This window comes from Plectropomus leopardus, chromosome 12, assembly GCF_026936395.1.
Source record: "Plectropomus leopardus strain MGB_pleo_1.0 chromosome 12, ASM2693639v1, whole genome shotgun sequence".
In the NCBI taxonomy this organism is placed as follows: Eukaryota; Metazoa; Chordata; class Actinopteri; order Perciformes; family Serranidae; genus Plectropomus; species Plectropomus leopardus.
Window position 1 is genome coordinate 14,882,060 of NC_142187.1, and position 14,514 is coordinate 14,896,573.

Consider the following 14,514-nt stretch of genomic DNA (forward strand, 5'->3'; position numbering starts at 1 on the left):
TGAGAACAAAGTGTGCATAAGATGAAAGATCAAATCTGAGAGCATGTTGTAGGTCACTATACTTTATTATGTGTAATGTAACTAATTAAATCAACTTAAGTACTGTAATATAATATTTATGTATAATTCCAAAGTGGGCCTTTCTGCATAATGGGTACTTTTTACATTTGGTACTTGGCTAAAAGCTTTGTACTTTTTCTTATTTTAGGACCTTAACTTGAAACAATACTTTTATACTGCTTCTTTTACTCAAGAAAAAGATTTGAATACTTTTTCCACCACTGCAGTTTGTTGTTACTTTTGCTATTTCTGCTGTGTACACTTCCCATAACAAGATTCACTTTCATTCATATTTGAAATGCTCTTACTCTTTTCTTAGTCTAACATGCAACAACAGAAGATTTTACACAAGCTAATTTCAAAATATTGGAGCAAGAGACAAGGCCCTTGAGGAAGCCCAATGGGTCAAACAGCACTCCAAAAATGACCCAAAGAAACCACATAAGACACCTTTAAAATAACAAAATTCATGGTATTATTGACAAATAATATGTATACAAGACCTTTAAAAATCCTGGCAGAGAGGCAGCAAGTCTAGTTTCAACAGCAGAGTCTCTCTCCTCTGCTGCTGGAACAGGAGCTCTTAATCAGCTCCTCCCCAGGACAGGTGCACCTCATTAAGCAATGCACACATGGGAGAAAACAGACGTCACAGAAACACGTGAAGCTGTAACAGCCATATAGAACTGTCATGAATAAAGTTACCCAAATTGTATTTGGGTATTTGTATTGTATCATTATTGAATTATTGTTTATTATTATTATTATTATTATTATTATTATTATTATTATTATTATTATTATTATTATTATTATTATTATTATTGTTGTTGTTGTTATTGTTATTGTTATTGTTTTTATTATTTTTATCATCATCATCGTCATCATTGTCATTATTATTATTTGGAAATATTTTGTTGTGGGTTCACATGTTCACATTCCTGTATTATTCTTTGTTGGTTTATATTAAGTGAAAGCATTGTGAAAGTGGAGTATTTATGTCTTTAATTATTACATTAACCATCTCAGAACTAACCCATTACTATATAATCTCATTATCTAATTCCCAACACTGGATTATGAGAGTTTTTGTATGTATACCTCTCAGTGAAGACATTACATTAAATCTATATTTTGCTGGTACTCTTCATGTCAGGCCTTGATCCAAAATGTGGTCCCTTTCGTCCTCTGGTGGCCAAACATGCTCACTTTTCATATATTCGGTTTGAAGTTTACAGCAAGATGCTTCATACATTGGACTTAGATTATTGTCAGATATTCAGCATTCCACACAATACAATAACAGTGGCAGCTTTTCTGTTATTTTTCTTGAGTATAACTGCTGGTGGGTTTTCCTTTTTTTAAGTAGTGTTATTATTATTTTAACTTTTTTTTCTTTGTTTTTTGTGTTAATTTTCATGTCCTTTTTTGTAACTTTTCAGTAGTTTCTTGCTGATTTGGGGTAATTTAGTTGCTCAATACTTTCTGACAATGTTTTCAAAAGAAATCAGGCCAATTTGCTCAGATTGTAAGGGTTAAGGATTACTAGAATTACCAGATGGTGGCGCCCTCTTCCGCAGAATCCCTGCACAATATAGGTTGGAGGTGGAACAATGGAGACAAATATTTTCATACAGATGAAACTGTCAAAATCATGTTGTGTTTGTGTGTGTGTGTGTGTGTGTGTGTGTGTTTGTGTGTGTGTGTGTGTGTGTGTGTGTGTGTGTGTGCTGGTGAGATGGAGAGGGTTTAATTCTCAATCATTCTTCCATATAGAGAATAACACAGTGTGAGTAAATGTGATTAATCTAAATGATTTGGAATCTTGTTTCCATGAACTCACTGTGAAGAGGCATGTTGGGACAGGAGCCGATGGTTTGAGGTATGCCTCTCAGGAGCCGCTCCCAAGCCTCTTTTCTCCTCATGTGTACTAGTTTTGTCTTCCCTGAGGCAACACATTTCTGCAGCAGGCACTGCTACGTTAGACAATTGAAAATCTCCTTTTAAAGAATGTTTTACAAATTATTTCAAGTTGAATTTTTTAAACTTTATTTTTTTTTCTTTTGTGCTGCCAATCTCATACGTATGAAACACTATAGATACATTTTATTTACAGATCCCCTCCTTTTTTAGAAGATGCTATCACACTGTTCCTTGGCTCATGCTTTAGGGGGGATGTGCTGTAATGCATCACTTTGGCAGGAACACACTCACATGCTTACAGACACTCCCATAGGACTACCTTAAAGACACAATTCACCCAAAAATAAAATATACATATTTTAGTCTCACCTATACAGTAGTGTTATTTATTGATCTAAATTAGAACTAGAAAAGAATTAGAAATAAGAACTAAATTGCACTCCTCTTGTGGTGCCCAAAGTGCCAAAAAATACATTTGAAAACATCAACATTGATGTCTCTTTCCAGGAATGATGAACCATTAACTTTTCTTTTTTCTACACACCAAGTTAAAGACACCATCTAGTTCTATTATATCAAGAGATATAATATCTCCAACATTCAACAAAAACAGTCTAGACTGATAAATAGTTTTACAGGTAAGAGGAAAAAGTTGAGTAGATATACTAGTACAAGTATTTACACTGATCCTTTCACCTGTCTAAAGCATAAAGTTGGCATTATTCTAGATTATTCTCTTCAACAAATTTCACAAAAAGACTAAAACTAACAACAATCATCCATTCCAACAAATACTGACTTTGTTGTCAAAGCTTTAAACTACTTATTATTTAGTATTTACTCCTTTTTGGTGTATTTGCTCAAAGCTACAGTGCCCTGCCGATTGAGGAAATCACTGAAGCTTTTCTTCAAAATGTGTCTATATATTTGTAACCTATTTTAAAGTTGGGAAGGAATGAGCAAGTTTGTGGTTCAGTGACACAGACAGGATTAGGCAAAGTACCAAGAGATACTAATACTTTGTTGGTTATGGGTTTATATGGGACTTGATTACAACAAGAGTAATATGGGATAATGCCAGCCTTCTGTTACACATCAGCATCATCGGAAAAAAACAAACAAACCTGAAGACAGGCGTTAAAAGCCTTCAATGAAGTAATAAGGATTTTATTTTACAGGATATGAAAAAATAACACAAAGCAAATAACACAAAACAGTCACACCCTCAGCAGATTTATACCAAATGGGTTAAAAGAAAAAATCTGAATGGCAAAAAATTCCCTCTAAAGATGAGATTCTTCTATCCTAGATGGAGTAATTGTCCTAGACGTAGTCCTTGTCGGGCCGGCCTGCAGAGCGGGACGGTGGGTAGCGTGGAGATTTCCCTGAGTCCTTGCTGGAGCAGTTGCAGCAGAGGAAGCTTCCTCCTATAATGATGAGACAGGCAGCTGCCCATCCAACAAACAGGGCACTTCCAAATTCAAACCTGTGAAAATTCACAAGTCAAAACTCATACTTATCTGGATGTTTGAAAAAGAAAGAAAAAGTTTAAATTACAAGTCTTCAAGCCTGAATACAACCTGATTATATTGTATTCTATTAGGTCTGTTTCACAGCAATACCATTAAGACATCACACGCTGTGGGTTTAGGCTGTCATTTACAGTTAATTACATGAATATTTCAGAATGTGCTTGAAAATTCAAAAAAAAAAAAAAAAAACACTTCAAGAATAAGAGTACTATCTCTACCACTGAATATGTCTAACTATTCTTTTAAGTGTGTAAGACTAAATAATTAATTGGACAGGCAGGAGAACAACAGCATAATAAAAGACAGTTCGTATGGCATATGTCTGTCCCGTGTCATTACGCAGTCACAGTGATACCTGATAATTAGTGTGAATTCCAGACTAAAGGGGGCAGAGAAGGTCGACCTCACCTGGAATTAGTGGGAGTGAATGGGTCGTAGAAGTCCTTGGCTATTCTGTTACCATACCAAGATGTTCCCACCAGAGCGAGCAGACCTGAAAAACCATTTTAAAACATTTTGTATTGTTGCATTATACAGCTAACAACATGCAGAACTGTGTCATCTGTCATGTATCGTCTTTATCAACCCAAAAATTCAATACGAGTCAAATTGTCAAAATCAAAACATACAACAGAGTGGTATAATATGCAGGCCAAATAATGTTTAGGCAGTTTGTTTGCTTGTGTGTATCTGAACTGAATGGACTCTGACCAGCGAAAATGAAGATAACTCCTCCAGCTAGAGCCACTTTGTCCTTCTGCTCCGTTTGATCTCTCATACAGGTGGTGCACCTCATGCCCACCACCTCCACCAAGATCGCAATGAAGCTCAGCAAGATGGAGGCCAGCATCAGCCCTCGTGTGCCCTGAACAATCCCTGGAGAAAAAGACAAAGGATCAAGAGATCTGAGCAGGTTGCATACAAATTCGTGGATTTCTAAAGTTTTATTTATTTATTTGGCTTTGATCTTTAACGTTACAGTTAAGTAGTTGAGTAGTTGAGTTTTGGTAGAACTGTGTTAAAATCTCACCAGGATCTTTTCCCCCCTGCGTCTTCCCTACATATGCTTCCTCTATGCTTTCCTTAAAATAAAACTTAGATAAAACCTCTAGAAATGTTGTGTTCAGTGTTCTTCTTCATGTTTACAACAGGGACAAAACAGGCGGGAGTGCAGATGGCATGAGCCACAGCCAGCTTAGGTGTGCTCTAAAATTACTATATTCTTATCTGATGAAGGTCTTATCAGCCTTTCATAAAGAAGACATTAAAAATCAGTTTACACAGAACATTTGCACTTAAAGTCCATCGCCATGAACAACTTATATTCCTTTTGAAAGAAAGATTGTGGAGCTTCTCTTTGATTAGCTGGTGCTGGTATTTGACCGACATGTCTCTGCATGCAAGAAGTCCTACACCTTTAGGGAGGTTTGAATGACCACAGAGACTTACACATTCCTGTTTTACAGCATAAAGGCCGACAAATCTTTAACTCCTGAAGTTGCGACATGTTGTAAATTCAAAATCCCAAATTCATAAGGTCTCTATTGGGGGAAAAAATCTAACATATTTTTGAAATGCACCATTCATTATCCAAATATCCATATCCCACACCCATAAAAACAAACTGATTTAGGACGCAATATACTGTAACTGGTAAATACTCATTATGTCTAACATGCTAGAATATATAATCTGATCAGTTGTAGGTCTTTGTAAAGGAATCTATAATGAAAACATGACTTGTAAAGCAACATTACCTGGTAGCTGGAGGAGTGAATCATACTTTTTACACTGAACCTGACCGGTGCTCTGCGATGCACAGGTCATCCACAGCCCCTCAAACAACGCCTGAGCTGTGATGATGTTGTCTCCTGCATAGGACGAAGCTTTCCATTCCACCATTACTGTGGATGCTATCGAGCCGATGAAGCCCACGAAGGCCAGCGTGAAGCCAAGCAGCTGAAGACCTGCATTGGCCATTGTTTGATAAATATTAGGATTGATGAAAGTGGAAAAGCTTGAAAAAAAAATCCCCCAAAGTTTCTTGATATAATTCCTTGAGGTTTTGGGAGGTGGATCTGATCCCAAACAGTGCTGTCAGTGTTGTGTTACCTGTGCATCCTCATGAATAGCCTGGAGTGAGGGGAGGATTCAGGAATGCCAGCACCTGAGACTGAGGTTAGAAGGAGCAGGATGACACCTAGTGGAGGTGATGGCCTCCTGCAAAGTTTAAAAATTGCTCCCCAACCTCCAATTAAACCTCCACGGAAAATGCACAGCTGTCAACAGAGTGCCTGTAGGTACACTAAAACACTGTGAGACAAGTTTTAACACCAAGTGTTCTCTATGAAATATATTATAATAAAAATGATGATGAAAAAATAACAATTGATATATTACAAAATGCAATATAATTAACACTGTTTTTACGCCAAGCATCCCAATGCCACTGAAACTGAAACTTTTAACATTATATACAACAAGTCACCAGCAACATTTTTTGTAAAGTCAAGTGAAAATTTAAATAAATAAATAAAAATAGCTCCCTGAGGTTTTTATCAAATTAAAAGTTCCTCCCACTTTCTTTGCCCTTTTCCAATTTTATTGGCAATCATTCAAATAAAACGTAGATACAGATAATTGGCAAAATGGCAAATATTGGCTCCAATAATCGTCCACGCCAATAATCTGTCAACCCCTTTACCTTAGCTTTCCTTTAGAGCAGTTTAGCTTATTTCAACATAACAAACCAAAATGAACCTTCCCTTTAAGTTAAAATGTAAACACCATATAGCATAAAAGGCTTCTAAATGAAATGATCAAACACCACACAGGAAATAGGATTAAAGAAGCATTCCATTATTATGCAGGAAAATGTAAAATAAAATAAATGTGAAGTTAGAAAAAAAATGGTGTAATGTACCCTTTAACTCAAATAAACATGCCTTTCACAAATGTAAATGCACTTCAGACACTTAAAGATGAAATGAACAACATCATCATGTTTTCACCTTGTTTTGCATACATGAAATGGCTTTTTGTCTGTTATAATCATTATCATCTCTCCTTTTTTATGCAGATGTTATTTGTTAGACATGGTAGTGGTTGTGATAGCTGTTTCTCGACATGAAAAACGAATGACTGGAAAGTGTGATGAAAGTACGTTTTTCCGGGCTCTATTTGTTTTGTTTTGGTAAATAGTGACTCATCTCTGACACATATGCTGAAACTAACATTTAAAAAACTCTACTGTACTCTACTCTACTGTTTTGTTGTTTAATATAGCAAAAACTAAAAGTCCGTTTTTTTCTGCTCTTAGAGATAATTTGCACTTTTTTTGTCGTAAGCAAATGAAAAAATGGCAGGAGCCAGCTGCTGACCAAAGGTTTTGTCTTGCCTAATTCAGACTTGTTGTCGTTTGCACTTTGTGTCAGCTGGCTTGTAGATCCACAAGGAGATTTGTTTCAACGCGCCAGATCGCTGTGACACAGAGGTATGTTGGTTTCATTTATTTGAATATAAAAATACTATCTCACCTACAAATACGCACATGCATTTCTGATCAACTTTGATTTACTGTTAGTTCATAGAGGCTCTCCTTGTGTTTTGACAGTGAAAAATGGACAAAGAATTGAGCCTGACTCTGCTCCTGCTGCTGCTTCTCTGTCACAAAGGCACCTCACTGCCACAAACCTCTTGTCCATACACGTGCCAGTGTTTCAATTCAGTCCAGATACTGTGTGCTGATGAACGGATGTCATCTTTACCCAGGAACTTGTCCAGGCAGGTCAAGGACTTAATAGTAATAAAGTCAGCCGTGGCCTACCTGTTCCCCAACACTTTAGAGGAGAGCCCCCAACTCACCAAGCTTGTCTTCCTGAGTAATGCACTGCGAAGTATTCACTCTCAATCTTTTCAGCATCTGACTGAGCTGCAGGAGTTGGAAATCAGTGGGAACCCCTGGTTGGAACATTTATTTTTGGGGACTTTTTCACAGCAGAGAAACTTGACCAAACTGCTGCTTAACTTCAACAGGTTGAAAACAGTTCTTCCTGGCATGTTTGACTCTCTTAAAGAGCTCGAAACTCTGCATATGAAGGGCAACCTCATATCGGATCTGCCTGAATTTCTTTTCCTGAACCTCCACAATCTGCGGGTCCTGGATTTGTCCATAAATAAGCTTGAAGATATAAAAAGGAAAACTTTCTCTGGTCTGGCACGACTAGAGATCCTGAAAATTAACAACAATCTCATCAGCAATCTTACTTCTGACTTGTTCCACAATATGTCTCAGCTGGTAGAGCTTCACCTCGAGGGGAATAAGATTTCGGAGCTTGCCAACGATATCTTCTTTGTTTTTACCAAACTGAAGGTGCTGAACCTGCGCAGAAACCTTCTTACAACCTTCAGTGATAAAGTTTTTGGATTCAGCGCCCCAAATTTAAAGGAGTTGAACCTTAAATGCAACAGATTGACTGAGCTGTCCTCTCTGAGCAGTTTGACGTCTCTTACCGACCTTATCGTGTCCTCTAACCAGCTCTCTGACCTCCGTGAGGACGTTTTTAGAAATGTTACAGCCCTGGAGAATCTGGACCTGTCTGAAAATCAGCTCACCCTGCTGCCTGAAGGGATCTTTCATGATCTAGTTAGCATCAAGGCGATCCACCTACACAAAAACAACCTGAGCAAGGTGGACGCCAAACTGTTTGAGGACCAGGTGCTCATACAGCAGCTCTACCTGTCGGACAACCAGCTGGAAAGTCTCCCATATGGCCTTTTTGAACCTTTTCTCATCCAGCACACAGTGAGGCTGCATGGGAATCCCTGGAAATGTGACTGCCACATGTGGTATCTGCACGACTGGGTGCTAAGAAACAGCCAAGAAGTGGAGATGCTTGACAGGATGCAATGCTCAAGTCCCAGCTTTTTGAGAAGACGGGCGATCATCTCCATCAACAAGGACCAGCTGGTGTGTGAGGTGTCTAAATATGATGTGCCTGATGTCGGCGGCTGTAGCCTACAAGCTTCCGGTGACACTGTGATCATGAATTGTAAAGTGGATAGATGCTCTCCACTGACAGTGAAGGTTCAATTTCAGGAGGATAACGGCAGAATGATCGAGCATTTTTTGCAAAAAGAGCCTGAATGTAGCAATGAGACGATGTTTGAGATCCCTGAAGAGTAGTTGTTCCTCTTAATCAGACTTTGTTCTCTGTGCAAATACGTCGTCATGCATTCAGTCTTTCTTCATAAAAAGAGTGACATAATATGTTTGGACTGTCACAGTCAATACTGTAAACAAACCTCCAACACAGCAGCTGATAACCAGCATACATGCTGCTGAATGATAAGAGGGGTGGGTGAACCTTTTTCTTGTAAAGTTCAAAGTTCAACCCACTACATTTAAATATGACTGCTAAAAGGAATTGTGATTAAAATGTTTATCATCAGCTAACATGTTGAATCTCTGCTACATGTTTCTGGCTCCCTTGTTTATGTACAATGTATTATCAAAACAATCATCAGGACAACAAGAACAGAGTATAGGAATGATGCAATATGTACTTTTTTCAGGTATATTATGTATTTTGTCCTTTTCAGCAAGTTTCGGAACAACTGCCAAAATATAAAATATCAATTAAAATGCATGATTTGCTTCTTCAGGCAATTTGTTTAATTTACAACATTTACGACACTCTGAAAATGAGGGAAGTAGTCTGTCGTTCTAAGGCTGTATTGTAGAAGTTACTTAGATCCATTACTTAAAGGTGCTGTATGTAACTCTGGAGAAAGATATTTGCTTGTTGACTCTAATTTCCAGGTTATCAAATATCACTGTCAGTATTAAATGACCTGGCAGTGACTCTCAGTCATCAGTTATTTTTCTCCAGAGTTATATACAGCACTTTTAAACAAAAAGCTTTCAGAACCAGATGTTGGCAAACTTTTCAAACGTGTTTATGTTGACAAAACTTGATATTTTTTACAAGACACTGGAAAATTTCCTGCCATGTTTGTTGCAACCAAACTCAGTATTTTTGAAAAAAAGGTGGGGATATTTCCAGCCAAGTTTGTTGCAACACAACAGGATATACTTTCATTTTCAGCTGTGTTTATGTTGACAAATCCAGGTATATTTTAACAAGACACTGGGACATATGCCTGGACATATTCCTGATATGTTTGTGGTGACCAAACTGGGATTTCAAGACGTCTGGACATTTCCTTCCTTTTTTTTCCCCGTTACAGGGGTTCTTATTCGGGAGTTTTTCCTTGGGTGATGTGAGGGTCTAAGGGCAGAGGGATGCCATACACTGTAAAGCCCTCTGAGGCAAACCATGTTTTGTGATAATGGGCTCTATAAATAAAATTGACTTGACTTGACATTTCCAGCGATACATCATATGAGCTCAACAACGCTTTTATATGTAAAATCGTGTCATTCATGTGTAGTGCAGTAAAATGTACAATATCTCCCTCTGGAGTAGAAGTATAAAGTAGTATAAAAAAGGAATACTAGTACCTCAAAACTGTACTTGTAGAGATTTTTAAGTAAATATTTTTAGGTACACTTCATCACTGCCTTGGCGCACATATATATTTATATTTTACACAGGACTGTAGTGGTGAACCATCCTGTCATCTAGGGATTTCAAAAGTTGATGGAGAGTAGCCAGTCCTGCTCTGATCACTCCACTGCTCCTGAACACTGGGAGGGATGATGAAGAGTGAAGGAGGAGGGCAGCCTGGACACAACAAGGCACACAGATGGCTACACCTTGAATACGGCACTCTAACCCGGGGTTAATAAGGGTCAAAGGCCGGGAGGTCGATTGGGTCCTCGGTCTGAGTTGAATGACATCACAATTCACATGACAAAAACAGTGGTGGCCATCTTACTTCCAAAGTTTGGAGGGATGGCATTTATTTGGAGGTAATCCTCACTTGAGAAAAACTATAGTATAAATAGGACATTCAGCATTTTCAAGTACAGGGTTGTAGCTAACCAGCAACAAGACGTGTGGAAGTCGTTAACTGCATATCATGATTCAGTGAAGGTGTCAGGGTTCATGGATAATTAAGAGCAGCTAAAAGAAGAAACTAATAGTGTCGCAGTCAAAACAAATGACACTCTCTTAGACAAAATACTGATAAAATTATTTAAAGCATTTGTGAGGTTGTCTGTTCCTGTAAAATACTGATTTTAAATTATTTGAGCCACTGCTATGTACTAATTATATTGTGACATGAGGTTTAAAGTAGTTTTTGAAGACCAGAACAACCAAGTTATTGTTTTTCGAATTTTTTAAAATTCTCAATACAGCCAAAATCACAACTGCAGAATTACACAACACAATGTAAGTTTGCATTTCACTCTCTCTGAACTTATAAAGTACATGCTGATTGCACATAGTAATGGCTATAAAGTAATGACACCATCTGCATTTAGACTGGTTCCCTATTTGCCTCGATTTCACTATGCAATTCTGTCTGCCATCCACTACAATCTCCCGGGAAAATGAAGGCTTGAATTATGGCACAAAGGAAGTGTGTTAACAACAGCGCAACTAAAGCGCTTTTGTTTTCTGCGGTAGCTATCCGCAGTTACCAAAGAGTGTCAAAGTTCTTTGCAGTTATGATTCCCAGCGTTGGATTTGACAGGCAGTAACTGTGGAAAACAAGTGCGTCTTGCGTTGTTGGTAGTTGCGAGATTCAGAGGAAAGCAGAAAGTGATCCAGCTGTCTTTGTGACAGTGATGCCAACAATAACACCAAATGGAAACACTGAGGGGGAATATTTGTTTTCACCTTAAAATTTAGCCAAAAGAAAAACTTTCGGGGCATTTATGATAAGAAAGCATTCAGGATATTCTGTATTAGCTAATATTCAATAAATGTTGAAAAACAAAGATTTATGTTTATGGCTGCACAGTTAACACACTTTTTTCTCTTTTTAGTTAAGATTATGGTTGATTTATTTAGTATATGTGGAGAATTTTGGCATCACCAGCAGAATGAAACTAAAGGTCTACTGGTTTGAGCGACGGCAACATATTTGTGAAGATGAAACCGGGGTCTAAATGCAGTCCTGAGGCACAGTGAAAAGCAGCTCTGAACCCCCACTGGTCAAATCCCATCTCTCTGTCCTGCTTAGCGCCGGACACCACGCTCTGCACAGCAGCTCTTCAGATGGGAGAGGAAAGAACCAGAGGGGTGGAGACATTATCTCGTGAGACACACAATGTCCAAAACAACACAAAACACTGGGGGGTTTCCCACAGAGTTTAGACTGGCCTGCAAAGAGGGAGGTGGCGAGGGCAGGGCAGTGTCCTCGGGACAAAGAGTAGAGGTCATCTCAGACTCAGTGCCCGGGGCGAGAATTCAAGAGGAGAGGTTTTGATCCGAAAATGTAAATTAATCTCAGATCAGGTTGCTGTTTATGCTGCATGTCATCAGCTTTATCATTAATAATATACTGTATTAACAACACAAGGCATATCTTTCAGTCTTGACAAAAATTACAGAAATTATTGGAACATATACTTTGATTATTATTCTTTTTTTTCAGCTTCATTTAAATGAGTTCAGTCAGTCGTGAAATGATAACCAGCACCAGTTGTTATAATGAGGGCAGGTGCCTATTAGATCCTCTCTCTCAGCCTTTGAGATTGTGATACACATCCTCCATGACACGATGACCTAAACATTTCAAGGACACAAATAGGCCATTTTGCACACTCAAAATGTGAGCCTTGCTTACAAACAAGGGTCAATATTTACCCCTCAGTGCACCCAGACCCCTGGGTGGAGGCTAAATTGGTGTTGGTGACCAAATTAAGAACAGCTGACCTGATGTGGGTGTTAAGTGGACGCAGATATGTCACCAGAATGGTAATCTTTTAGCATACTGGTACACTGGCTTTTGTCTTGTCCGTCCCTATTGGAGGATAACAAGAGGCTATAAGCTCCTTATCATCCCATTACAATTATGAAGCATGAATCAGGAACCATGGCCCTGTGGACCCTGCTCTTATACATCTATACTTGTTTTGTGTCCACCTCTACAGATAGAGTGCTTTTATTATGCATGCATGCAGCCCGTCATTGTATATTGAAGAGTCACAAACAAAACCCAGCAGCGTGTTGCTGCAAAACAATAGAAAAAAATGCCCCCAACACTCCAATATCCAGCAGCAGAAATAATTTCTGAAGAGGCTGTTGTTTCACAAAGGAACGACAAAACGTTGCCTGAGTGCACTCTACACATTATGGTTTAGTAAAAGCACAACTAAGCAGCATCACTTGTGTAAAAACAGTACCATCAGGTCCAGATTTGTCCCCAAAATCATCACCTGAGTTGTTGGATTTGGGCCCACATATTTTGCAGCTGTTTTCCAAAGGAAAGTGGTTGAAAATGTTCAAGACAAGAACAAACACCAGCCAAAGAGATTTCTATAACCTGGCAACATAAAAGGTGTTTTGGAGGTGCAGTGTGTAGGATTTGGGGTAACTATCACACACCCACACACACACACACACACACACACACACACACACACACACACATGCACGCACTGTGCTGTGATGTTACTGTTTCAGGTTTGTGCATGGGTTACAGTCTGTTGGAAACACCTGTAGTTTATACAGGATTTACACAGTAAGACAATGATCATAGGCTGCAGCCTGTGATCACAACCTGAATGACAACACTTGTAGATATCATCTGTCATACAATATTTACACAACAAATTTGCAACAATGCTTTCCTTGGCTAGCAGCAACAATATCAGTGCATTATAGCCTACAGTGTGTATTATCTGAGGAAATTAGGTTACACCATAATATGTGAATCATGTGAGAGAAAGCCTACCTTATGCAATGGTCTTCTTTCTGGCCTTTCTCCTTAAAAACTCCTCCACTGCATCATTAAAGTCAATGTCACTCTGCAGCAGGAGCATCTCCTCCCCTCTGGAGTCCAAGTAGGCACAGCTGCAGCTGGAGCAGCTACTTGACTCGCCCACAATCAGTCCACCATCATTAAACACAACACTTTTGTTTTTGCTCCCATTTTTTCACAGGTTTATGTTAAATATCTAAGATTGTTAATGCGCTCAAGATATATTTTCCTCAAACTCTGGTCACAAATTTGCTAACATCCATGTCAATGAGCACTCTTCTTTTGCAAGATAGTCCCTCCACCTGACAGGTGTGGCATATCAAGGTGCTGATTAAACAGTATCATCACTACACTTGTGTTTTGGGACGGTCACAGTGCCACTCTGAAATGTGCACTTTTATCACATAACTCAATGTCAGAGATGCTGCAAGTTGATGCTGATTGGATTCACCCCTGAATTCACACAAACAAATTTGGCGATGGCTAACTGCAGTGAAATGAGCAAATGAGCAACAGCTCTGGTGGACATTCCTGCACGCGCCCCCAGAACTTGTGTCATCTGTGGCATTGTGTTGTGTGATATAACTGCACATTTCAGGGCGGCCTTTTACAGTGAGCAGCCTCAGGCACAACTGGTTTAGCAATGACGCTGTTTAATCAACACCTTGATATGCCACACCTGTCAGGATTATCTTGGAAAGGAGAAGTGCTCACTAACACTCTGCAACCAAAGTTTAAAAGAAAGAAATCTACTGAGTGCATTAAAAAAAAAGCATCCTAAACTTAAACCTGTGAAAAGTGGAAGGAAAAACAAAACTGTTGTGTTTAAATTTTTGTTTGGTGTCTAAGCTGACTTTGTCATGAGGAGGTCGAGGGGATGGTGGATGGAGTGTCACCATGGCAAGATGCAGACCACTGAGACCAACAAATAAAAAAATAAACCATTTGTTTTTATACCTAGTCATTGCTGTTTCCAGAGGCATTTAGGCCTTAAATATGGGTGTTATTTAGCGAACCGTTGTTATAGTAGCAGTGATAGTGCTACATAAACAGTTGCTTTATTATGGTACAAAAAGCAATTGTTTTTAACCCCAAAATCACT

General features: G+C 38.7%; 2 protein-coding genes and 1 long non-coding RNA gene across 5 annotated transcripts in view; 1 reads left to right on the forward strand and 2 right to left on the reverse strand.

The window, feature by feature from the left end:
- LOC121951061 (uncharacterized) overlaps window positions 1-619 on the reverse strand; it is a 31,268-nt gene extending 30,649 nt beyond the window's left edge. Inside the window, exon 1 of the long non-coding RNA XR_015778160.1 lies at window positions 564-619. This is a non-coding gene — a long non-coding RNA (uncharacterized LOC121951061). The remainder of the gene's footprint in view (window positions 1-563) is intronic.
- Window positions 620-3,134: 2,515 nt separating this feature from the next.
- cldn1 (claudin 1) lies at window positions 3,135-13,758 on the reverse strand. 3 transcript variants are annotated; one of them, XM_088085373.1, is made up of 6 exons: window positions 13,386-13,758; window positions 5,628-5,688; window positions 5,273-5,482; window positions 4,227-4,391; window positions 3,924-4,008; window positions 3,135-3,469 (listed from the first exon to the last, which is right to left on the reverse strand). In XM_088085373.1, exons 3-6 carry the CDS (start codon window positions 5,415-5,417, stop codon window positions 3,307-3,309), a joined length of 558 nt encoding a protein of 185 aa, XP_087941499.1. In that variant the 5' UTR covers window positions 5,418-5,482; window positions 5,628-5,688; window positions 13,386-13,758; the 3' UTR covers window positions 3,135-3,306. The 3 variants fall into 3 exon arrangements, with proteins under 3 accessions (XP_087941499.1, XP_087941500.1, XP_042354133.2); XM_088085374.1 differs by lacking the exon at window positions 13,386-13,758 and having other exon boundaries at window positions 5,628-5,702; XM_042498199.2 differs by lacking the exons at window positions 5,628-5,688; window positions 13,386-13,758 and having other exon boundaries at window positions 5,273-5,621.
- LOC121951765 (uncharacterized) lies at window positions 6,781-9,178 on the forward strand. Its single transcript, XM_042498227.2, has 2 exons — window positions 6,781-7,008; window positions 7,129-9,178. The coding sequence occupies exon 2, from the start codon at window positions 7,135-7,137 to the stop codon at window positions 8,698-8,700; it is 1,566 nt and encodes a 521-aa protein (XP_042354161.2). The 5' UTR covers window positions 6,781-7,008; window positions 7,129-7,134; the 3' UTR covers window positions 8,701-9,178.
- Window positions 13,759-14,514: the final 756 nt, after the last annotated feature.

Excerpts from the sequence above, each read along its gene's own strand:
- cldn1 (XM_042498199.2), bottom strand. The coding sequence starts at position 5,495 with ATGGCCAATGCAGGTCTTCAGCTGCTTGGCTTCACGCTGGCCTTCGTG. Across the intron at positions 4,392-5,272 it reads TTCACTCCTCCAGCTACCAG|GGATTGTTCAGGGCACACGA; the intron begins GTAATGTTGCTT and ends CTTTTTCTCCAG. Across the intron at positions 3,470-3,923 it reads TTCACTCCCACTAATTCCAG|GTTTGAATTTGGAAGTGCCC; the intron begins GTGAGGTCGACC and ends GAATTTTCACAG.
- LOC121951765 (XM_042498227.2), top strand. The coding sequence starts at position 7,135 with ATGGACAAAGAATTGAGCCTGACTCTGCTCCTGCTGCTGCTTCTCTGT.